Genomic DNA, 24,486 nt, shown 5'->3' with positions numbered 1-24,486 from the left:
TCCACCACTGCCTTCTGGATATTTGACGTGAAACATGTCGAATTCCATAGACCCGTCTCCCAGTTTAAAATCTTTCTTAGATTGTTGCACGGCTTCCATTTTATTTAAAATGACGTCCTCGTTTAAATGTTTACATTGAGTAAACTCGTACCAAATGTCGGAATCCAGAGAAGGGTGGCGAATGTTCAGGCGTACATAATCGTTAGGGTTACACTGCATTTGATATTTGACATTCTGTAGCATGTCTCTAAATAATCGCCGAACAAAGCCTCTGTTTTCCTCCTCTGGAAATTCTTTAAAATTCACACTGTACACATCTTCTTTAGCTTTAAATTTTCTGGAATGCTTAGCTTGATTGAGTCTCACTTGGTAATACTGGGAAATGGTCTTTGGCTTCGGTGGTGGTGGTGGTGAATGAGGTGGTGATGAAGACGGAGAGGGTAGTTCTTCTTCAGGTAGATTCCTTAAAACTTGTAAGTGTTGAGCTCGGTTGGCTTTGGCTCTCTTTAATCTTTCCATTAATCTCGCATTTTTTTTCCTGAGAACTAATTCTCTAGTTCTCTGTCGAGAAATAATTCTTTCTAATTCTTTCTCCCTTTTTTTCCATCTCATAAGTTGTTGTGCATGTAACAATTGTTTCAAGGCACTATCAAAATTCATCTTGATAGATCTGACAACAAAATGAGCTGAAAGTCGGAGAAAGGCTGTATTTATAGAGTGTATGACGTCATAATACCTAGGTAGTTCGCTGATCCAAGACTAAGTATTGAGACGTACACAGTACGTACAAAAGGGTATATAAAGCAGAGCTGGAAATTTTAGGATCAGTCTTAGTGGGCATTTGTTACCAGACAGACGTAAAAATATGGCAGAGGAAAAGTCCATGAATTCACCTCCACTCATACCAGAGACACAGGATAGTATTGAAGGAGATGAAAGAAGTTTGATATGTGATATCTTAGATCAAATGACCAATGTAATGGAGATACTTCAACAGACTATTTGTGAGTTTAAAGAAGACATGATTACTGAGATTCGTGTGTTTAGAGGAGTGATAATGAATGAGATTGGAAATCTAGAAAAGAAAATAGAGACTAGTCAGGATCAAAAGCAGATTAACAACAAGAGGAAACTTCCTGGTACTACCCAGACGGAGAAGACCCTGAAACTCCAGAAGAAAAAGTAAATATGATGTACATTACTTGAATAAAACATCTTACACACTTTTTGACTGTGTTATTGTTTTTTCCGTTTTCAGAAAATAGAGCTCTGTGTGAATGACACACATGACGTCACAATAGTATACTTGAATCGATGCCAAGATTGTGTGTATTGCCTATACCTGAGTCAGCACAAAACGTAGATCAAACGTAGACCCCCTTTTTTTTTTACTTGGGTTTTTCCAGTGTCTATACTAGATTGAACCGGTCATCTGGGGCCAAAAAAAAGTGTACTCAGTTGACCCGGCCATCCAGGATCTGGGGGGACAAAAGTGCACTCAGTTGACCCGGCCCTCCAGGCTTCTTATACTACTACCAACAAAAAAAAATACTTGTAATAATAACCATTCTTTCGTTATTATTCTTTCAACTTAAAATTATAGTTCTTTGATATAATAATTTAAGCTAGTCAGAGCTTATTTATTTTGCATTTGCTGATGTAGATGTGTGCTGCATTTCATTAGTAAATATGAAATAAACATAATAAAACATACGAGGGTTGTCCGTAAAGTTCGTGGACAACATTGATAATTACTGACAAACATTGATAAAATATATGAAACTATTATTTTCATTAAATTCATGTTCCAGTTTATTAATATGCAAGTTTTCATCACAAACAAAGCACAAATACTCTTTTCCATATCACATCCTGTATCAGCCTCAACCAATATCAGCCCTCAGGGTTTCGGCCCTCTGGCTGATATTGGTGTTTCAGGTTGATACAATTTTTAAAGATGTGATATGGAAAAAGGGTATGTACAGTATCATTCTCTATGTACCATCTCTGATTTTCTGGATGTTGTCCTTTATCAGAGGAGGGATAAATCTTGTTCAAAGAAGAAACATCAATTATGTTTGAACAAATACTTCAGTACTTCAGTAAGTTTTCCAAGCAAATATCCAGTTCGTCCAAACAATTCTGAAAACAATTTTATTTACCTTTAATTTCCTTTAACCTACGTATGTTTAATTCGTCTGAAGAACAAATTTGTCCACAAACATATCTTGTTCGTCCGAACGAAGAACAGATTTATCAGAACTATTATCTTTTTTGTCAGCACAAATACTTATCATGGTAATTCGTCTAAACAATTCTATATTTATTCCTGGCTTTAACGGTACCATACTATTGCCTTCATTTCCGTATTTGTAAAAGTAATGGCTTTCGTGGACTTCTGTCAATTCGTTAAAGATAACAAGATTTTGAAATCACTAAATATATTTGCTAACAAGGTCATTATATAGTGACCCATGAATTTTCGAAAAGTTTACTTTGATTTGGACTTTTAAAAGCCCTGTTATATAACATCAACTTATTTGTTAATATCCTGTCTCATTCTAAGAGATGATAGTGTACAGAGCATGTTTTATAGAAAAAAACGAATACGTTGGGAGACATAAACGCCATATGTAGGTGATATTGGGATATTACTACGTAAATACATGTAAGAAGTTGGCGATGGAAAAACCGATTCCGAAATCATCCCGTTTGTCACTTGTTATTTGGCTTTAAGTGTCTACAATGCGTTAAATATCTAAAATTAATAAAAAAAAAAAAAAAAAGAAAAGAAAAGAAAAATTTCTAGTTATACATGTTATATAACTCATTAGTTTAATTTAGTTGTGAAAAAAAGTTCCCAAACCGTTTTCAAGACAATGGACGTCATTTAAAAAAAATAAATTTAGATAACACAACTAGTGTTACTGATAATTATTTCTTTGAAGTTTCATTCAGATGGTCCAAGCCATCTGCGAGAACATTTGTGGAGAAAATTTGTTTTTTTTTTTTTTTTTTTTTTTTTTTTTTTTTTTTTTTGTTATTGTTTTATCTATTTCCATAGCAGCGGCGGTCGAATTGAAAATTAGAAAAATGTCTAATGCACATCTAGAGTTGCTGATCGTCATTTCTGAAAAGTTTCATTAAGGTTGTCTAAGTAATGGGTCTGGTGAGAATAATATGTCGTCTTGACTTCCATTCTGGACAACATAATTAAAGTTTTAGCAAATAATCACAGTTATGAATCTGTTGTTCGTTTGTAGTGTGTGCTGAGAACACAATAGGTCTAATAGATAGAAACACATATAATGCTGTTATATTACATTTTAATCGCGTGTTCGTCCAGTATTCGTCAAAAAACGCAAGAGAATGAAAAGTTGAGACCCAACCTTGGCATCAATCACTTCTTTTATACTTTATATTACTCTGCTGGGATTGGGGTCATTTTTCAATGGGGGTCGATTTTTTATAGGTAGAACACCAGACCAACCCATCCCCACCCCCTCTTCCCTAGCTTAACTCTTAGCAAAGGACATGTATTGTCTCGGTGAACCCGTTAATACTAGTACTTGATATCGCGATTATACTTATTTAACCTAACGGACTCTCTCTGATAAACGTTACTTTTGGAAGTCTAAACATTCCGAATGATGATTTACTTTCTGTAGTGCAAACATTGGCAAAACATTATACTTTTGGCATAATTATTGTTCGAATCATTCAATTGTCACTAGCGTAAACAATAGGTTATGTCCCGAAAATGACGCGAGATTAAGAGGTTTCTTGACTTTATCGCAAAAGAGCAGTAAGTTAGATAACTCGAAGTAATCTCGATACTAAGTATCACGATAATTGTTTTAAATATTGGTCTAATTTACATCAACGTTATATCAAGGTGGGATATATAAATTATGCATAAGTTGCAAACGATGTAAAATGATATCGGAGGCATTAGGTTTTCGTTTTGATTCCGTATTGTTTTAATTTATCAACACCTAAATTCAGTTTGAAAAGAAATATAATGCATGAAAATATTGTAAATCAGACAAAGTCATCAGTAAAGCTGAAAAAAAGGATCAATACTGAAGATTATAATCTTGCAGAACTGCCTAACAGACGTCAGGTGTAATTTCAGCCAATTATTGTCATTTTTTAGGTACTGGGATAATAAGAACACATTCAATAATGCATTCAACCGTTTACTCTACTTTCAAAGGAACGCTTTACCATTCCGACGATCTGCAGAGAAAGGTACAGTTGAGCTTGAAGCAACACTGCGTCATCTAAAGGATGAAGGATTTTTGTTTTGTTTTGGCAACAGTTTCCAAGTAATGACTGAAAACAGTATCATTGATAGAAATAAAAATCAATCCGCTTGTTTTTTATGTTGAAGTTCAAAGACTTTTCCTTGGTAGCTAGGCTGCTTTTGTGAATATTCTATTAGTTTTCTTCGGTTTCCCAGTATTTGTGTTTGGGAAAGGATCTTAAACACATCGCATTCTTCTCACTAGTCTTTGTGAGTGGTTTGTTAACTATTGTAAATACATCTAGTACATAAATCGTTTCTTGGGACACTATTTAAAAAAAAAAAAAAAGAGATACAAATGGCGGATATGGATATGACGAATAGAGATCCCAATAACCTGAACAGTCATCTAGGGGTAAGTTCATTTAATAAGTCTACTTCTTAATTTTGGTTAAAATTCGCAGTTTTGATCTGTCAACTTCAACTTGTTCGATTTACTCTGAACAAAATTTAATGCAAGCTAATAATTTTTGTGATATTGATTGTATTACAAAAACCGTGAGAAAAAAATAAGCAAGTAATTTGATCTATAAGAAAAATACATTGCCACAGAACATTATTTATTGCTTTAACATCTTTTAAAACTATATATAGAAATCTAATAATCCGACAAATGAATCCAAGCACTTAATGTTTGGTGTAAAACTAAATTTTTATTCAATTATGAGTTTGCTTGTCACAGGCGTCTGTACATCATTAGTTAATTACATGTATATGTACGACTGCTACAGCAATCTGCATGAAATAATTGAAAATGCTTTTTAAAACCATTCTAGAACTTTCAGAAATACATGTATGGGACCAAACTTGAAAATTTTTATTAAATCCCTTGACCCACCCTAAATATTATCAATAAACAAAAAAAAAAAAAAACAAAAAAAAAACAAAAAAAAAAAAAAACAAAAAAACAAAAAAAAACAAAAAAAAAATCTCTTCGAAAGAAAAAGAGGTTTAGGGTATTTGAAGGTCTCCAAGTTGCACGCATCTCCAAATAAATATTGGGAATTTCAAATAAAGGTAGGCAGTATTAATAACAGTCCTAGAGATCATAAAATGTGAACACCATGAAAACAGATCTCAAAACTTTCTTAATATTCTGATTACAGTCCCTTCTCAGAAAAGACAAAGAGGAACTGTGATTGGCCTTCTTTTAGTTGTCTTTTTCTTTTGATAATTATGGGATATTCATACGCCGTACAGGTTTTTGTGGCTACATTTTTATTCAAAGAAAACATTTTTTGTTATTTCGATTCAGATGGTATTTCAGGTATTTAGGTTGTCAATAACAATCATTGCCATGACCAGAATTTTGACCTTTTTATCTGGAATCCATATATCAGTTATAATATTCTTTTTTTTACTAGGAAATTTTAAATAATATATAGTATCGAACATATTATCAAAACCTTTCACTGCCTTTGGATGCGAGCTCTTGAATTCATATAACTTTTTTTTTAACTAAGTATATAAAAGTAGGTACGAGTCTGATACAAATGGAAAACTTTCGAATTATGTTCTCTTGGACCTATTTAAAATGTGAAACCTACAGTATATATTCTTCTGGTCACCTAGTAGGGTTAGAAAGTCTTATACAATTCTTTAAAGTCCATGAAATTTCTGCAGATTTAGCTTGAGGGGCTGCAAGGTTTGATTAAGGCAGGATGAAGTGCGGAGATTATTGTCCGTAACAGGAAAGCTTACATTCCATTTGGCCATTTTGGAGGATGTCATTTGAATTTTTAATCCAGTATATCTTTAAAATCAATAGTCTACATCCTAATCCCTGATGCGTAATTATGTCGTGTGGGGGGGGGGGGGGGGAGAGAGAGAGAGCAAATTCTTAAGAAAGTAGGACCTATGCGTAGGTATGTATAGGCTAGTTAGTATTATTAAAAAAAATCAATCTACCGATAGAACCTAGGTTGAAAGCCAAGGTATTTATATATTTTGAGATATCTTGCAAAAAGTAGTGACGTTCCGGTCGTGGGACAGACTATAGTTTATTTGCAACTCGTACAGAACTATAACAACGTTTCGACAAATGTGACAAACTTTGCTTAGATTTGCATATCTGCAATGGCGGTAATAGAATAACTTGATAAATCTTTAAGGTTTCCACTTAGAGTTCCTATGCAATTATACCTATATGTTTTGTTTTATTTTATGTACATGTACAAGTAATACTGTCTGAAAAAGTTAACTTCATGTAGGACTTTACATATTATGTAAGAGGTAATTAGCAACGTATCTCTCTCGATATTTAAACTGATACATGTACATTTATAAAACAAGATGTTTTGTTAAAGTAACACAAAATAATGCTCCCGAACGTGACCAAGTTGTGATGTGAACAACAGTTCCTGGATATACTATTCATGTGATTTATACAACATTTTAGTTGACAGAGAGATGTATTTTAAGTGAAATTAGTGTATTAGTCAAACCTATCACCGTGAGACCTACTTACACTTACTCATTTTTGCAACTTCAAGTGCAAGATCGCTATAATTGTTAAAAAGCATGAGAAATACTGAGCATTGATGGTGATAATTGACACACAGGTGTTATAGGATCGACTGGGTGGTTATATTTTTTTATATCATAGTATACTGTTATTTTAAAATCTTTTTTGTTTAAGGTGGTCTTTATATCAAAAATTGATTATAGATCTATTTTTCAGTTATCCTATTTTTCAAGACGCTAACACGTGGCCATTATGATATATACACAAAACAGGCCCGTAGCAACGGTTTCAAAAGTGGGGGGGGGGCTTTCCCCCCCCCCCCCCAAAAAAAATCTGACAAGCAAAAAAACCTGAACTGACCAAGAGGAGGGGGGGGGGCAATTTCCCAAAATTCACCTTGACCCCCCCCCCCTTGCGTTCTACGACAAAAGACACAGACTTTCTTAATAAAGTGTGTAGCCCAGTGAACTAACTGTTTTTGTGTTTGGGGGTCTTCAGTTCAATCCACCCAAAGTCAAAATATTTTTGTATAATAGTTATTAGTATATATTTGATTTATTTTTTTTTTACATCAGAAATAAATATGTCCCACCTGTCTGCTTACCACATATATATTTGAATTCAGCGTTACCTTGTCTTAAAATAACATGGGGTTTTCTACTATTTATGAAAGAAGAGACACATACGAGAAAATGTGGAATCATGCATGTAGTTAAGGTGCAACAGTAGTTCCCGAAACGAATAGTGATCTAAACCTTTTATGAAAACAAAAATCTTGAAAACAGTCAATAAAAAAATTTGGATACATGCTTTTGTAAAATTTCAAACAATTTAAAAATATTAAAATTATGAAAAAATATTTTGATTTGATTATAGTGATACACTGTATACGCAAATACGCAGAGAGGCAGGAAATGAAGAAATAAAAGAGAAATGTTTCATATAGAGTTTAAAAAGTGTTTCTGGTAAATTTGTAGTCCGAATCAGAGCATTAGTTTACCGAGAAATATTTTCTATAATATACATGTAGAAGCAGTCCGCATATTTTTTTTGTCATAAAGTTGGTTTCTATCCAATGCGCCAAGTAAATCTATTTATACATGTAGTAATAAGTATTTTCCATTTATACATACTAGGGAAAGGGCGCTATACCTCTTTGAACACTAACTTAATCTTTTTCAGACCCTCCTTTTTAATGATGTAATCGGCGAGCCGGATGGTACTCACAGTATCGACTGCGTTTGGAAGCTATCGCACACGTGCTTTGAGTGCTGGAAGGGTTGCTGCTACAAAATAATGACATTGTTATGCGGCTGTTGTATTGCTGCGGAGTGGGGTTGTGAGTTCGCCTACATCGCTTTCTGGCATATTTGGTACATCACCCCCATGTTCAAGGTTCTGGAAATAAATTGCGGAGTCTGCCAGCGACTGTATTCAATGTGTGTCAACTGCTGCATGACCCCTGTCTGTGAGGCTTTTGGAGGTATATTCCACCATTTTAAACGGACCTAGCAGGTGCGCTAGTTAACTCCAAGGATTCGAACTTGAACATTTTTATAAAGGTTAAGAACATTTCTGTGATCTAATATTTTTTGGTCCTTGTTTCTGACTGGAGTTGATGTTTATTTATAATCAGGATTTCCCACTAATGTCTTATTTCTGTGATATTGCCCAGCAAATAAATTTTTTTACACTAATTTAAGCGTTTGCTTTCTCGTGTGAATATTTTTTAAGACTTTCTCAAGTCTAAATTACATGTAGCTGAATATGCTCATTTTATTTGGAAAATGGATGAACTATTTCTAGTTTTGTACGTGGTTTAGAAATTTAAAAATAACATCAATTGGTTCGACCAAGACATTCCACATTTCAATCCCACCATAATTGTACATGTGCTTAAAATTTCGTAAAGAGATATATGTGTACTAGATTTAAAGCACAATTCTGTTCTAAATATATAAATGATCTATAATCGTTTTATTAAATCATGTAAACATATATTTATTATTTGATTAATATTCTTTTTCAATTAAGTCTTTATATTTATTTCTCATCTTTTAACATTTACAAGAAGTTGTGCTCCCCGTAACTATTATTTTTTATTTACTCTTTATGAATCATCCTCTGTAGAACATTTTTGTATCATTTATTTTTTTGAATGACTACTAACATTTCATTTTTTTTTTAATTTTGTCAGAACGTGATTACGTCAGAACATGATTTAATACGAACATATTGAAGTTTGATTCAATTTTTTTCTTCTTTGAAGTACAGGCAGCATGACTATAAAATTTGTCCTTTCAAAAATTGCAGTCAATTATCTATCCAATTGTATTTATTTAAAAAAAAAAATCAAGTTCTTTTGATGTGTATATGACTCCCATATTGGAAAAAAAGCAGAGAGAAAAAAAAAAGAGGGAAATGAAAGTTCCAGATCTATAAAAAAAAAAAATCCGGTGCTGTAGTCTCCCTTTGTAAAATCTTTGTTGAAGCTGGATGCCAAAAACAAAGACCATGAACGACTAAAATTCCTTTAATCATACATGTTACATGTATTCGTTATATCCAGTAAATAACAGTATTCCGTTTTTTAAAATTATTATTATTTTAATGGCTGAAAAATACAGAAGGTCGTTTTATGCAGGAATTGGCAATGTCCATATTCGCTATAAACGTGTTTTACTGTACAATGGATATTGTATGACCTTAAATGCTGTCTCGATTTCTTCATGTAATATAAACTTAATTCTTTAGCACAGAACGTTCGATGTGAAAAGAGGAACGGAGATCTTAATATTTTTTTCTGATGTATAACTGAACGTTTGTTTTCAAATTCATGATACAAAAAAACCCCGATATTTTTACATGTGCATGCTGAATGTTCATATAATCTAATGAATAGAAAAAAAAAAGCAAAAGATAAATTGACTGAAATAAGCATATAAAGTATCTTAAATATTCATATATAACAACGACATTCAAAATGCAAAAATCCGATAAAAGTTCATCTGAATATTGGCATGAAATTGACATGGAATTTTACCAGTCGTGATCGGTCGTTGAACCAACGTAGAACGTATATAATAATATAGTTAATCATTCAAAACACTTGTGTACATGTCCAACACAAAACCGTATATTGATTCTTTTTCTGTGATACCCGATCATCTATCGGAGATTGTTCAGTTGTACGGAGCCGACGAATTGAGAACTGGTGTTTTGTAAATTCTAATAAAATCAATATGGATATAAGATATTATAAATTAATGAGATGTTCTGTTTTTACACCGATGTAGGCATATATTTCATCCAAGAAATGAATTCATTATTCATCTTTTTTTTGTTCAAATCCTGAATAGGTAGTAACAAACTAAGAAACCTCGCCTTAGTAACATGTCAACAGATCAGAAGAAAATCGGTCATGCTAGAAAGAAAACTATAAATTATAAAAGTCTGACTTGAAAAAGTCACTATTTCTTTTTAATTTTGAGAGTTTTACTTGCATATATGTATTAGTTTCTAAATGATTATTTTGATTCGTCTCTAAACATCATTTTATTTATTTACTTATTAATTAATTTATTTATTTTGTCTTATTTTATTTTGTAGTTATATATTTTTTCATCACAATTTCATTTTTAAAGATCAGTGTCAACATATAATCATTTTTTTTAATGTCTTAAAATTTAGGTCAAATTTAAGCGTTATCTGTCTATCGTCCTCACTTGTAAACAAAGATAAAATATTTAGCAATATAGCATATATTTAGCAAAATATTTATACCTATTTTTTGGTCACATATTTCCTCTATTATATGCATCTATATTTCATATGCCTCTCTGTATTTAGAAATATCAATAAATATAGATATTTTAAGGTTCTCAGCATATTAATATGTAATATGATGTTTTTAAATCGAATATGAAATCTTACACACAATTAATTATTTTAAATTGTTACATATACAAAGGGCTTAATTAGCAGTCAGTCGAATAGACACCAGTGTTACGGTTTTGTATATAACCTAGGGGTCTTACGCTGCCTAATCGGATGAACAATAATGCCACCCGTTGTCACCTTAAAAATATTTATTCCTTCGTAACCTGAACAGAAGAACTTTATAAGGGAAAAATGATTACCTGAACAGCACACTTTATGCTAAATATTGCCTACATCGAGAGTTTTTGTCTCTATAATAAAGATTACTTTATTTAATGAAATTTAGATGATCATATACTCAAGACCTCGAAATAAAATTACATGCATGCAGGAAAATATGTGCCCCCTTTCTTTAATTGCTAAATATCCTGAAAGTCTCAAGTGTTATTAGAAAGCTGGGGAAGAAAATGTTATTGATCGCTTGTTTTTTTTGTTTTTTGTTTTTTTTTTTTTTTGGTTTTTTTTTTTTTTGATGTATTGATTTAATGAACCTAATCAATAAAAATAATTTATTTTTAATTAATGAATTAAAAGCAACTAAACTACACAACTTCTTTCAAATGTACATTGTATCCGGATCCGGCATGCAAATTATTCAAGTTCTCTAGTCATATGTATACATGATCTAAGTCGTCACAACTTTTAATTATAAGATTAACTTTTCCGAAAGAAAAAAAAATCCATTTTCATTTTTATGAAAATAAATTTTACAAGAACAGTAAGAAATGGAAATGATTTGTTTGAATTACAGTTATACTGGTGACCTTTTTTCACAATACATATACAATTTTGATATTTTCTTTGCTTCGGTCATATTCGTATATAGAAATAAATAAATAAGTAAATAAATAAATAAGTTTGCCCACAGGCTGAAAAAAAGGTTATTTGTGGATTAAAAAAAAAGAAGAGATTATACATATACATGTATCTATACGCATTGAAGGAAAAGCCTTGTCTTTAGATTACCTTTATTTCTTTGGTTAGTTTTATTGCAGATTTGTATGTATGTGCATGAATCTGACGTTACAGCACATTGCAGTTTGTAGTTAATTTCCACAAAGAGAGAGAGAGAGAGAGAGAGAGAGAGAGAGAGAGAGAGAAAAGATATATATAATAATAGATCAACTCCATGTTTATAATGTTATCTATTTCTTCCACATAAAGTTTGGATTTTCTCATTGTTTCAGTGGAATAAGAAAAAATGAATGCAGATTTGATTGGTTGCCCACTTAAAAAAAAGCTTATATCTATTAAAAATTATATATATATTTTTTTAATTATTGTCGCTTTTATCTCCGCGGAAAAACTTCATATTAATTAACAGTGCTAATTATACCGGTCAGTTAATTATGAAACACGTTTGGACATATCCCCTCCTACCAGGACTTGATTAATAATTCAGTGTTTGTTTTGTTTCGTGGACAACAGACACAGTTGGGTGTGAGCCCTTATATAAGGTCCCTAGGGGCCCTTGGAGCTTATTCGACTCATAGAGAACGCATCGAATCACTGTCAAACATGGCTGATAAAACTGGAGTTATTGATCTTGTTAACAGAGACCCTAATGGTCTAAATGCCCATCTTGGGGTAAGTTTTTTCATATATTTTTTTTTTTAAGTTTGGACATGAATACATACATGTATTATATGCAAATATAATTTTATTTTGCACCCTTTCCTACAATTTTACATACGAGAAGAGATATCTATTTTCACTCGCAAGTTACACTTTTCACTCTTCCTTTAAACACTTTCTAATTTTTTTTTGGATATAAATGTTATACAAAAATGTCTATAAAATATAAGTAAAATAGCACAAAAATTGAAATGCAATATCGAATAATTTTAGACGATCTACATCCATGTCGAAGGCATTCGTTCTTGAAAGAGGGAAGAATAATTTACAAATTAACTGAAATTAAAAAAAAGAAGAAGAATTGTCCAAACTTGAAAATAATATCTTGTGCGGAAAGGGGTGGGGGGCTAAGTTCTCCAACTTTTGACATGAACCATGTTATAATTTTTAATATATATGTACATCGTCGGATTCCCATTGGTTATCTCGTCCTTCACTCGTCAACCGTGGTTAAACTCGCCGAAATGACGTCGTAAAATATGCTAATTTGTTGATTATAGACAACCAGTCAAAAAGTTGCATCTCTTCAATTTTGAAAACATCTTGACTATCGTAAAAACCTGCAAATTTTGTTTTGACCCCCCCCCCCCCCTTAATACTACGCGCTTTTACTACGTGCTTGTGTAAAGTGAAAACAATTGTATAAAATTTCAACATTTCCCTTCCTTTTGACTGAAAATTCTATATTTTTTGTTTTGTTTTCAGACACTTCTCTTCAATGACGTCATCGGAGAACCTGATGGTACCCACAGTATCGACTGTGTCTTCAAACTCTCCAACACCTGCTTTGAGCTTTGGAAAGGCCTCTGTTATAAATTGATGACCTTTTGCTGTGGTTGCTGTATCGCCATGGAGTGGGGTTGCGAGTTTGCGTACATCGCCTTTTTCCATATCTGGATGCTTACACCGTGTATCAAAGTGGTGGAGATTAATTGCGGAATTTGCCAACGAATGTACACGATGTGTATCAACTGCTGTTGCACACCCTGTTATGAATCAATGGGTGGAATATTCCATCATTTTAAGAGAACTTAATGAAGAAATGATCAAATAAATTGGACAGTGACTTTTTCATAAGAACTTATAATATATGGCTCTGTTGAGCAGATCCTTTGTTTATATTTTAAATTATATATTAAAACCAACTGTGATATCTAAAGTTTATTCTGATTTTATAAATAACCATAGAAATACAGGAAAATGCTGTAAAAAATATATAACAGTTTATATTAAACAATGTTTTTACAGTGGTTTAGTCTTGATTTTTTTATAGAGAGAGAAAAAAAGGATTTTTAATGAAACCCTATAAGATTTTGTAAGTTGCCGTTTATGGTAATGGTAATTCGGAGAGTTTACAATTTAAAGAAGAAGGATTAAGAAAGTTAAAGTGATTTTTATTCACCTCTAGGGAAATATAAATTTTTATGTAAATCTACACAGGGCAATCAGCAGATTTTTCTCTACTGCTAAAGAGCTATACAACGGGGTTGGTGGTTGAAATTGTAGGTCGGGGGGGGGGGGGGGTCCTTGTCAGACCCCGTTGAACTTTAGATTCTTAAAGTGCTATTGTTTAAAAAAATGAAACGTATAATTAATGCATTCTTACATTAGTGGTGGATCCAGAATGCAGGATCCAGAAATGGGCGGCTTGTACCAAAAAAAAAAAAAGGTTTGGAAGGGGGGGGGGGTATGAAAATATACTGAGGAAATCAAAGAAAAAAAGTCTTTCAACGTTCTTAATAAAGCTAGAAATCACATAAAAAAGTAATGTGTAAAATTGAAGAGGAGTAATTGCCTTTAAATCATTTAATATCGTAAGCTGGATAAAATCCAGAACATGAATCTTTGAAACATTTTATTTCCATGTGGCATAGCAGATCATTTGTGTTCAAGAGATGGAAAAATAACAATGCATGCGAAATGAAGTAAAATATCAATCTACCACATGGCCGTAGGAACAGGGGGCACGGGGGGGGGGCGTGCCCCCCCCCCCCAATAATTTTGCCGATCTATAGATTACTATAGTAAACATAGATAATGTGTGCTCGTGCCCCCTCAATAAAAACGTCACGGGCCTGTACCATGCATTGCTATTAATTAAATATGCACACTTCAGATACGCAAATTTTTTTTTGTGTTTACCAGCACTGATTGAACAGTTCGTTAAAGCGAAATAACTTTTTTTTATTATATGAAAAGCCAAGAAGAGTTATGTATATATATTTAAGAAAAATAAAATCCAGATTGAGTTACCCCTCTTTCCTTGTCCAGATATAACTCGTTGCTTGAGAACTGTTTTGATAACGAATACAATACTAAGAAGATTAAATTTAACTTCTTTTAAAGCACACATCAGAGGCAAAGAATGGCGTCCCCCAAGGGCCATTTCCTTAAAACTCTTACAAATGGCGGTTCATGCTGTCCTGACTTACTTGTTATGAACAGCTTTAACAAAACTGAGTTGTTTAAAGTCGATGTATGATCACGGGTACTTAAATAGGGTTTTCTCCATGTTTTCCATATTGTGTACATGATAAATAAGTGTGATAAATATATTTTGGAAAAAAAGTCGAACTAGGCCTGGGATTGTACATGAACATGTATATCGGGGGAGGGGGGGGGGGGGGGATGGCGGACCTGTCCAGTGCCTGTTTGTACATGTGTGATATCAAAGATTATACCGATGTATAACTACACAACACTTACAAAATTTTCAATGGATGTGTAAATAAAATTATTACATAATTAAACGTATTATTTAAATCAACGAGTTAAAGCAACGTATTCAAAGTAAATTTGAATAAATACATGGGGTTCCTGATATTTGACACAGTGTCAGCTGAGTTCATATGAATCAGGAGAGGATAATATGGTTACGCGCACCTATTGAAATAAAACAAACTTTTCCCGGCTTTTATTATGCCGTACATTGTATTCTGTAGAAAAACTAATTAAATACAAGTATCTGATAAACTTTATTTCATATTTCATAGAATCAAATGCTAATTTCTTTATTTAACTATTTTCCTCATTAACAGCGTGATATTCGCCAAACTTTAATCAATTTCTGAGTCGCTTTTATAGATTTCTTTGAATAATCCTCAGGTGGGCCTATTGACTTTCGTATCCGTTCAAGCACGGACTGGTCCGAGAAGTTTAATTATTTACAACATGGCAATAGTAAGATCAATTCTGACACCTCTGTATATTTACAGTATTAGTGACGCAACAGATTTTGAAGATAGACAATGGATAAATAAAAGGGAAAATAAGAGACAACACTCTAAAACAGTATATCTGTATGATCATTGTCTGGATTAAAAGCAATGAGAGAGAGAAAGGGGGGTTCTTGAAAAATATACCACCGAAATGCCATAATTAAAGTCCCAAAATTAAGTTTAACTTTAAAAAAGAAAGTTTATATGATGGGAAAACTCTTGTTGACTAGATGCTTTTTTTTTCTCCTTTTTTCAGATTACCTAACGTTACATTATTTCAGAATTTAACTAAAAACTCAGGGTTTATTCTTTTATTAAATCCTAGTGTTATTGATAGATTCATATAATCCTCTCCTTTGAGTTAATCGGTCATGCATGGTGCATCTATTTGCATATTCCTGCCGCTTAAGGCTTTCACGTTAATTGATCGTTGACGCGACACCGACAATGGACCAACAATTACAGAAATTGATTGAAATCAGTCAATAGGTAATTGGTGTTTTAATTTCACCTTTATTACTCGTTTCTGTTTCTAAGAAACTGAAATCCGTCAAATGTTCTCATTTCATATTGAATCAATTATTGCTCAAGACAAACTTGTAAATACATATATTACAGTATTTGTCGCTCATACATGTAGGAATATTTTTATATCTACCAGTTTAAATAAAAATTTAAATAAAAATACCTTTTTCTCTCAAAGAAAAGTATTATAAATCAACTGAAGAATTGGCAATAAATGTTTTTTGAACAATAAAATGAAGGTCGTCAAGTTTATAAATCATTTTTAAAGTCACGTATTTATGCAGAACACATATTTATTTCTTTTAAATAATAAAGTATATGTTAACTAACTCTTTTAAAAAATAAACAATCATTCCTGAAAATTCTATCATATAGAACTTTTGCTCTATATAATTTGAAGTAAAGTAAAAAACCCTTTGGTATTGAATTTAGAACATGGAATATACATGTATGTGTAATATAAGTACCCAGATTAAATCAATACAGTGTTTATAGTAACTAAAACCCGTTGTTTTTCTTTCTCATTTCTAACCAGAAAAATTGATTTGCTCTTACCATTCACCCATTTAAAGATATTGAATAAGTTTTAACCTAAAGTGATCGATTTTGTTGACCCATCGCAAATACAAATATCTTTTGTATGAATGACCACTGGACCTTGGAGTTGAATATTGGTAAAAAATGTCATGTTTTGATTGCTAAGGACAACAGATGTAAACAATTAAAGCATATACCATAAACTTTTTGACCACTGCTGCATACGTCCCATTCCCAGTACAGCATTAAATACACTAGCTGAGAAGCTGCCGAAGGCAAGGAAAAGAAAATGGCGGACAAAACTGGAGAGATTGATTTGAGCAACAGGGACCCAAACGGACTCAACAGTCATCTAGGGGTAGGGCATTTTGTCTTCAATAGTAGAAGAATAAATTAAACAAGAGATGCTATAATTTGTATTTTTTTCCTATCCTTATGTTGAATACATATTAAAATTGAAATAGTGAAAGAGATATTTGTAAACCGCATTAATTTTTCTTTCCCAATGGAATTAGATAAAATGTCAAAAAAAAAAAAAAAAAAAAAAAAAAAAAAAGAGGAGTTGGTGGGTGGATGTCATTTCTGAATTTATTTCGTCCAAGAACTTTAATGAAAAAATATAACAATTTAACCTTAGAGAAATCAAATTTAAAAGTATTTTTAATTTCTAAAACTTTTTTTTAAAATATCTCATTCTTTACCTTAATTGTTCTGTTTTCAAAAATAATCGAAAGAAAATGTTTTTAAGTTCCCATGGAAACAGTGTATTGCAAAACATCCTTTAATTGCGGACAATGCCATTATTTGAACCTTCATCAATTAGTAAATGATGGATTACCATTCCAGTTGAATAATGCCTGAATTTAATTATTTATATTACATACACAACCTCAAGTTCGTTGTTCTGTATCAATTACTGGCATTAGTATGGCCAAATTTTGGTGATTATTTTCAAATACTCCAACCTTTGAAGTGTAAATAATTTTTTTTAATTTTTTTTTTTAATTTTAGTTTCTTTCTCTTATCATTTTATTAACATTTAACCTTGTGGGTTTTTTGTTAATTTTCATATGTCTTGTTTTACACAGACTCTCCTTTTCAATGACGTCATCGGAGAACCTGATGGTACCCACAGTATCGACTGTGTCTTCAAACTCTCTAACACCTGCTTTGAGCTTTGGAAAGGCCTCTGTTATAAATTGATGACCTTTTGCTGTGGTTGCTGTATCGCCATGGAGTGGGGTTGCGAGTTTGCGTACATCGCCTTTTTCCACATTTGGATGCTTACACCGTGTATCAAAGTGGTGGAGATTAACTGTGGAGTTTGCCAGCGTATCTACACAATGTGTATCAATTGCTGTTGCACACCCTGTTATGAGTCTATTGGAGGAATATTCCATCATTTCAAAAGAACTTGATTAAGAGTTGAATTCGCCCAGTCACGCTGAATTCTTGAAGAACTCACCAATCTTGGGCTAACAACCATTTTCTTTGAACGTTCATGCTGATGATGCTGTGATAAATATGACGTCACACGTCCTGTCTGTTTTATGTTTATTTTTGCATAAAACTTTGTTGAATTTCTATGTTTTGCATTTTCTTTCATTGATTAACATTTTAATAAAGTATTTCTTCGTTTACAATCTTGAATTATTCAATATTATGGTGCAGTCCTGAAAAGTTAGCTGAAGTCGAAGTTTCTTCTTTCTCACGGATAACAGTGCACTTCTCGAAGAAAGAAAAAGACACAGGTGCTTGGGGGATAGGATCCCCCGTTCCCAGATATAGACTTTGATTTTTTTTACTCATAAACTACATGTATCTTCTAAGGACAAATTTATGATCTAATCCATGCTGTCAATTCAAAAAGAAAAAAAAAGTTTTTTTAAAAAGTCTGTAAATGATACATGAGGTACTTAGATCCTGCTGAGAAATATTCAGGACTACGTAATAAACTTTAAAGAGGATCCTTTTCAGATCTTTACAGATCTGATTTGCTGTAATACCGTTGATACAAACCAAAATTCAAATATCGACAACTTTAATGCAGTTGTCGAAGCCCAAAGGTCCGCACTGTTCTGTACAAAATAAGCAGAAACGTTGATATACATGTATGTATATTATTTTTCAGGGGAGGGGTTACTGAGAAATTAAGGTGATTTTACATAAAAGTGTACAAAAAATGTATACATTATAGAATATTATTTTTTGAAAAAAAAAAAAGAAACATGCACTATACATGTACTATCATCGTACTAGAATTCATATTGAAAGTATGTATGTATTCTGTTCTAACATGCAAGTTCGTATGCTTACGTTAAAATGACAGAACCTGTTTTTTCAAGACGAACAAGACAAAAAAAATTACCTGCATTTCAAATTAAATAAAAATAGTATGTGATACTTATCTGATTGTAATCTACATCTATCATTTTTTAAGCATTTTAGGAAATAATAACGACAAAAGACAGACTCGTTTATTTCTTCTAGGAATTAACTCTATTCTGTTGAACCGTAATCTCCGACGCCAGCGATAATTTATAGCATCTGGATGATACTGCTTTGCAGTGATGACATTGATCTGCCATTTAGAAACATTTACATATAAGACTATTTAACGCTTTCAATAATTTTTCACGGGCGACAATAGATGGCAACATTCGGTGTCTTTTTACATTTGTTATAAGCAGAAAATTAAAAAAGTAAAAAACAAAGCGAATAATCTTTAAAAAAGAAAGAAACAAAAATAACCCCCCCCCCAAAAAAAAGGTCAATGGAAATGTGTAATTTTTGTGGGGTTGAAAAAATAAAGTAGGTATGTTTATGGATGTATTGACTCACGAAATTGAACCTGTTACTAAGACAAGTATGGTAAAATTCACCATGCTCATATGAAGGCTATAAAACAAGATTATTTGAAAATTACACGGTAGAGTCAAATTCAGGAAGAAATAAATTAATGAAAGAATGAATAAAATTACAAGTATATTACACAGAAAATGTGTCAGGACACCAATAACGCTAAAACTGAACTAATATATTTACATAAGAAAATGACACAATGCTGAAGTGTTTGACTTTCTAAAGACAAAGAATGTCCAAAAATCGATTCTCAGTTTAGTTAAATTCATTGCAAAACAAGAACAATACATAAAGAGTTTACTCCAACCTTTTTTTACACAAGAACTTTTATAGAAAAATAAGAATAAATTCTCGGACATCCTTTATCTAAATTTAAGTTTTATTTTCTATTTGCCTGAGGGATCAAAAAGTGGCATTTAACTGCAATAATGGTTGTTAGGGGTTAAACAAACTGTCATGCATGCGTTTCAGAGATTTGTTGAATTGACCAATAGAAAGGACAGAAAAAAATAATAAAACAATCCCGAGTCAATACTAGAACCTGTTTGTACTGATCAGAAATACGGAGGAATATATCTTGTCCAACCCTAGTCACCGGACACCACAACTTTCTGGACAGTCCACCCTGTAAAACCTCAATCACTAATAATGGCTGACAAAACTGGAGTGATCGATTTGGAAAATAGGGATCCAAATGGACTGAATTCCCATCTCGGGGTAAGTAGTAATTTTTAATGGTAATTGATATTATTTAGCCGAACTTTTTAATTGGGGAGGGTGGGTATTAAAACCCATTGAATTATTTTACAAAGTAGTTTGATCAAAATCGGAAAAAAATTTGATTAATTATTGCTTGTAAAATGTGTTTCATGCAATAAAAAGTTCGCTTTTTAACTAATAATAACTCAATGATTTTTAAAAAAAATGCACCTTAAGGCTTATTCTTTACGCTTACTTTGAGTTTTGAAACGCAGCCATTACATCTTTGAAATAATAAAGGGTATATCTGGATAGAATAACAGTTAGTCCATCTATGATGAAGCTTTTAATTAATAGTTAACATACGTATTACATATAGCAAAGAACAAGCGAAATATACTTGTTTGGAATCTTCTTCCCTCTTAACTAGCGTATAAAAGTGACCAATCATTCCTTCACTGTCCGGTGGTCACTTACATAAAATATCAAAAGATTTCTCACTCAATAAATTGCGTCTTCAAATTTTTCTCTTATACAGGACTTTAGAGGCAATTTAAAATTTACATAGACTTGGCACTGAAGCGTTAATATGACATCATAATGACGATCTATTTGAAATAAAAGAATATTGTTATACATTATAATGTCAGTATGGCTGCTTTTATTAATTATTATGTTAAAGCAGCAACCTAGACTAAATTGATATATTTTATGAGGAAACTGCACTAAATTTCCAGTATATCAGTTTCTAATATGGTGTTGTCAAGGGGACATGGTTACACAATAAACTGTTATTGAGACTTAAGTTTTAAATTAATTTTTTTTCAGTTGATTGATGCAACTGAAATCCAAAAAGTGTAAATACATTAATTTGCCGATATATTATCAGTAGGATGAGAAATGAAAACTAAACATTCATTTACTCTTTCTTACATCCCAATATAATAAATCATTTTCAATGATATTTCATCTTTATCTTGCTAGAATATGAGACAACAATTTATTCCCTACATTATTGTTGTTTGTTAGAATAGATAATGATATGTAAAAAATCATCTTAATCTTTTTAAAATATATGGAGCCACACAAATAATTCACCAACATTATATAATTGTTATTTGTTAATATAATTAACAAAATATCGAATTAGATAATCAATTATATCTTTTATTTTTTTATTTATTTATTTATTTATTTTTATTTTATTTTATTTTATTTATTTATTTATTTTTTTTTTTTTTGGCAATTCACTTTTATTTAATCTTTAAGGAATTACAAACAGCTAATAAAACCGTTTCTTCACGAAATACTGTACACTCCAAAGTGCTTATAACACAATAAATCTAGAAAGATTCTTCTTACATCTACAATTTAAGTTGTTTTACATTTAATCATGGCAAATTTCACTCAAACTCCATTAATAATCAAAGAAAGCATTTTTATTTTGATCACAAGCAAACACTGATCATAAATACAAACTAAGTAATTTATTCTCGAAGGGTTACATTTTTTGTATATGCGAGTTCAAGTATTAAAATCTCTATAAAATGATTGTTACGATCTAAACATTCGTAAAATCTAAAATACTTTTTGTCACGTAATTGCATATCATTCAATGATGTTTTTTTGTTTAACAGACTCTCCTTTTCAATGACGTCATCGGAGAACCTGATGGTACCCACAGTATCGACTGTGTCTTCAAACTCTCCAACACCTGCTTTGAGCTTTGGAAAGGCCTCTGTTATAAATTGATGACCTTTTGCTGTGGTTGCTGTATCGCCATGGAGTGGGGTTGCGAGTTTGCGTACATCGCCTTTTTCCATATTTGGATGCTTACACCGTGTATCAAAGTGGTGGAGATTAACTGTGGAGTTTGCCAGCGTATGTACACGATGTGTATCAACTGCTGTTGCACACCCTGTTATGAATCAATGGGTGGAATATTCCATCATTTCAAAAGAACTTAGTTAAAGGCTTCATTATTTATTCCCATAATTTATTAACGAGGCCTTTAAAAATGCAAACTGTGATACTGTGTTACTGAGGCAAGACTTTGTACATATTTAGTCAGTTGAATAAAACTACATCTCGTTATATTCTTGTTTCTTTTTCTTGTTGTCGGAGAATAAATGCGCTATAGGTCACATTTCATTCAAAGTTCCAGATAAGCCAATACCCCTTCTTGGCCTCTGGTTGGGATGTCTCTAGGAATGATGCAATAGTTCATCATTAAAAACCTGTTGTCATCCCTCTTACAAATGAGAATTGATTCCGAGTTATGGGATACAAAAATGGCACATGAAGGTCACGAACTATGTCAATTTCCAAATTTCTTATTTTAATGCAGTTTTTCATCAATTTTAAAATCATTTTGTTTCAGAAAACACAGAACACAAGCTTGCCTACCTGCCAAATCTAGGTATTTCGTGCATTAGAAACAGATGCATCTTGTGTATTCAGATAGGTAAGCTAGTGCTCTGTGTTTCCCGAAGTGACAAGTATATATCTCAAATTTGATGAAATTCAACCAGAATTGTGGAATTCAGTAAAATGTCCTACTTTGGCATCCTCTTGTGGCCTTCATGTACGCATTTAAAGAAATCTAATACTGTAGATTCCTTATTTTTCGCGAGTACTTATTATCGCGAAATGGCTCTTTCACATCAAATCGCGAGAACAATAATTCACGAATGGACGGTTGATCAAGGGATTTTACATTGATTTCAGCACCATAAAAATAAAATTCGAGTAATTTTATTTCGCGAGTGGTTCTTCTCGCGTAATTACGCGATAATTAATTCCTCGCGTATATTTAGGAATCTACAGTACTGGTCTTAAAACAAGCAGTATTTAAAATTCTTAACTGCAAACTATCAAAATTTTATCCGTGTCTTAATTTTTATATTAAATTTGGGATCAGCAAATTCGGTCGTTAACAAACCGTGTCCTTCTTGTTAACACCAGTGTAAAATTTAAAGCCTCATATCTCATGGATATAATGGAAAGAAAGTGAATTAAATGTAGTTTTGCTTTATCAACAACTCTTAGCTACTAGTATTTAAGAGGACAAAGACAACGCTTGAGCAAGAGAAGATGTCTTTCACAGAAATATATTTTACACTGACTAGAATTTTTTGAGTAGGTTTCATATGACTCGAGAGTTTGATTGTTCAAGAACATTCATCTATTCGTCGCTAAATTTTACACCTTGTCATTAGACGTCTTTAATATATAAACATGATAAGTTAGAAAATCAGCATGCTTCAGGAGTACTGCATATTCCTAATTTTACGTGAGAATTAATATCGTGGAATGTCTTGAAGACGTTAAATAGAGTGAACATGAATTCTCGAGTGGTCTACTGATCAAGGATTTTTTTAAAATGTATTTCAGCAGTATAAAAATAAAAGTGAATTTTAGTTTAATTTTGCGAGCGGTGCTTCTTGCGAACTTTGAGATAAATCTTTGTTATAATAAATGGGTTTTCTGTAAACAGATAAAAATTGTAAGGAATCATACGCATAAACAACATTAGTTTCCTGGGTCTTTTAGTTTTAGGATTTTTTTTTGGGGGGGGGGGGGGGCTTTCATCGACAAGGAAACTGTTTTATTACCAAGTTGTGTTTAAGTTTGGAATAATGTGTCATGTTCAATACAAGACATTTTAAAAGAAATAAACAAAAATTACCAAAATGGTAATAATAAACTGTTAATTCAAACTCCTCTTGTTGCTCAAAGAACTTTTGATTTCTTGTTCAAGTATGGGTAGTATAAGTAGGATTTGGCAAGTCTAAAAAAGCAGATATACAATGTAATAGCATTAAAATCAGGGGAAGTTTGGCATGGATCTCTCTTTCAGCAAGCATAATTGTTAAAAACATACGAATTTTTTCATGTAGTATCATCATTACATTTAGAATTTGAAGGAAATGAGTGATGAGAAGCAATATTTCTTAGGATGCCCAATATAAAAATACATGGCGGGTGTGGGCGGTCTACTGGGAATGTTCACTTATCCATGGCACCTGATCCCCTCTCCGATGTGTTAGAAGTTCTTGTTTAATCTGCTCACTATTTGTATTGTTTCACTGGATTTTGGATTATGCTTACTGTTCGTTCTCTTCACATTTAACTTTACGATATCTTTATGTAATCTTTCCACCTTTCCTTTATCTATGTTTCCTTCAGTATTCCAAACTTGGGGTAGGCTTTTGATAATACTTAAAATAAAAATAAATCTAGGGCTATGTAGACTTTTCTATATGCGAAATCATGCCTTTTTCATACATAGGAAAAGATCA

General features: G+C 32.1%; 5 protein-coding genes across 5 annotated transcripts in view; 4 read left to right on the top strand and 1 right to left on the bottom strand.

Annotated features, from left to right (window-relative positions):
- The window catches only part of LOC133187428 (cytosolic 10-formyltetrahydrofolate dehydrogenase-like), a 393,706-nt gene that overhangs the window by 5,248 nt on the left and 363,972 nt on the right, over positions 1 to 24,486 (bottom strand). The gene's annotated exons all lie outside the window — the stretch shown is intronic.
- LOC133187753 (caveolin-1-like) lies at positions 4,170 to 8,467 on the top strand. The gene is made up of 2 exons (XM_061323154.1): positions 4,170 to 4,661; positions 7,953 to 8,467. The coding sequence occupies exons 1-2, from the start codon at positions 4,605 to 4,607 to the stop codon at positions 8,280 to 8,282; spliced, it is 387 nt and encodes a 128-aa protein (XP_061179138.1). The 5' UTR covers positions 4,170 to 4,604; the 3' UTR covers positions 8,283 to 8,467.
- On the top strand, positions 12,228 to 13,379 carry LOC133187752 (caveolin-1-like). Its single transcript, XM_061323153.1, has 2 exons — positions 12,228 to 12,296; positions 13,050 to 13,379. Exons 1-2 carry the CDS (start codon positions 12,228 to 12,230, stop codon positions 13,377 to 13,379), a joined length of 399 nt encoding a protein of 132 aa, XP_061179137.1.
- On the top strand, positions 16,914 to 18,042 carry LOC133187751 (caveolin-1-like). Its single transcript, XM_061323152.1, has 2 exons — positions 16,914 to 16,982; positions 17,713 to 18,042. The coding sequence occupies exons 1-2, from the start codon at positions 16,914 to 16,916 to the stop codon at positions 18,040 to 18,042; spliced, it is 399 nt and encodes a 132-aa protein (XP_061179136.1).
- LOC133187750 (caveolin-1-like) lies at positions 20,135 to 22,152 on the top strand. The gene is made up of 2 exons (XM_061323149.1): positions 20,135 to 20,203; positions 21,823 to 22,152. The coding sequence occupies exons 1-2, from the start codon at positions 20,135 to 20,137 to the stop codon at positions 22,150 to 22,152; spliced, it is 399 nt and encodes a 132-aa protein (XP_061179133.1).

Source organism: Saccostrea echinata, unplaced genomic scaffold, assembly GCF_033153115.1.
Source record: "Saccostrea echinata isolate AGI-Se365-2 ecotype Australia unplaced genomic scaffold, CSIRO_AGI_Sech_v1 ptg000015l, whole genome shotgun sequence".
NCBI lineage: Eukaryota > Metazoa > Mollusca > Bivalvia > Ostreida > Ostreidae > Saccostrea > Saccostrea echinata.
The sequence above is the reverse complement of the archived record's forward strand: the minus strand, read 5'-3'. Positions and strand labels throughout refer to the sequence as shown.

Coding starts and splice junctions, on each gene's coding strand:
- LOC133187753 (XM_061323154.1), top strand. CDS start 4,605: ATGGCGGATATGGATATGACGAATAGAGATCCCAATAACCTGAACAGT. Junction 4,662..7,952: donor ACCTGAACAGTCATCTAGGG/GTAAGTTCATTT, acceptor AATCTTTTTCAG/ACCCTCCTTTTTAATGATGT.
- LOC133187752 (XM_061323153.1), top strand. CDS start 12,228: ATGGCTGATAAAACTGGAGTTATTGATCTTGTTAACAGAGACCCTAAT. Junction 12,297..13,049: donor GTCTAAATGCCCATCTTGGG/GTAAGTTTTTTC, acceptor TTTTGTTTTCAG/ACACTTCTCTTCAATGACGT.
- LOC133187751 (XM_061323152.1), top strand. CDS start 16,914: ATGGCGGACAAAACTGGAGAGATTGATTTGAGCAACAGGGACCCAAAC. Junction 16,983..17,712: donor GACTCAACAGTCATCTAGGG/GTAGGGCATTTT, acceptor TGTTTTACACAG/ACTCTCCTTTTCAATGACGT.
- LOC133187750 (XM_061323149.1), top strand. CDS start 20,135: ATGGCTGACAAAACTGGAGTGATCGATTTGGAAAATAGGGATCCAAAT. Junction 20,204..21,822: donor GACTGAATTCCCATCTCGGG/GTAAGTAGTAAT, acceptor TTTGTTTAACAG/ACTCTCCTTTTCAATGACGT.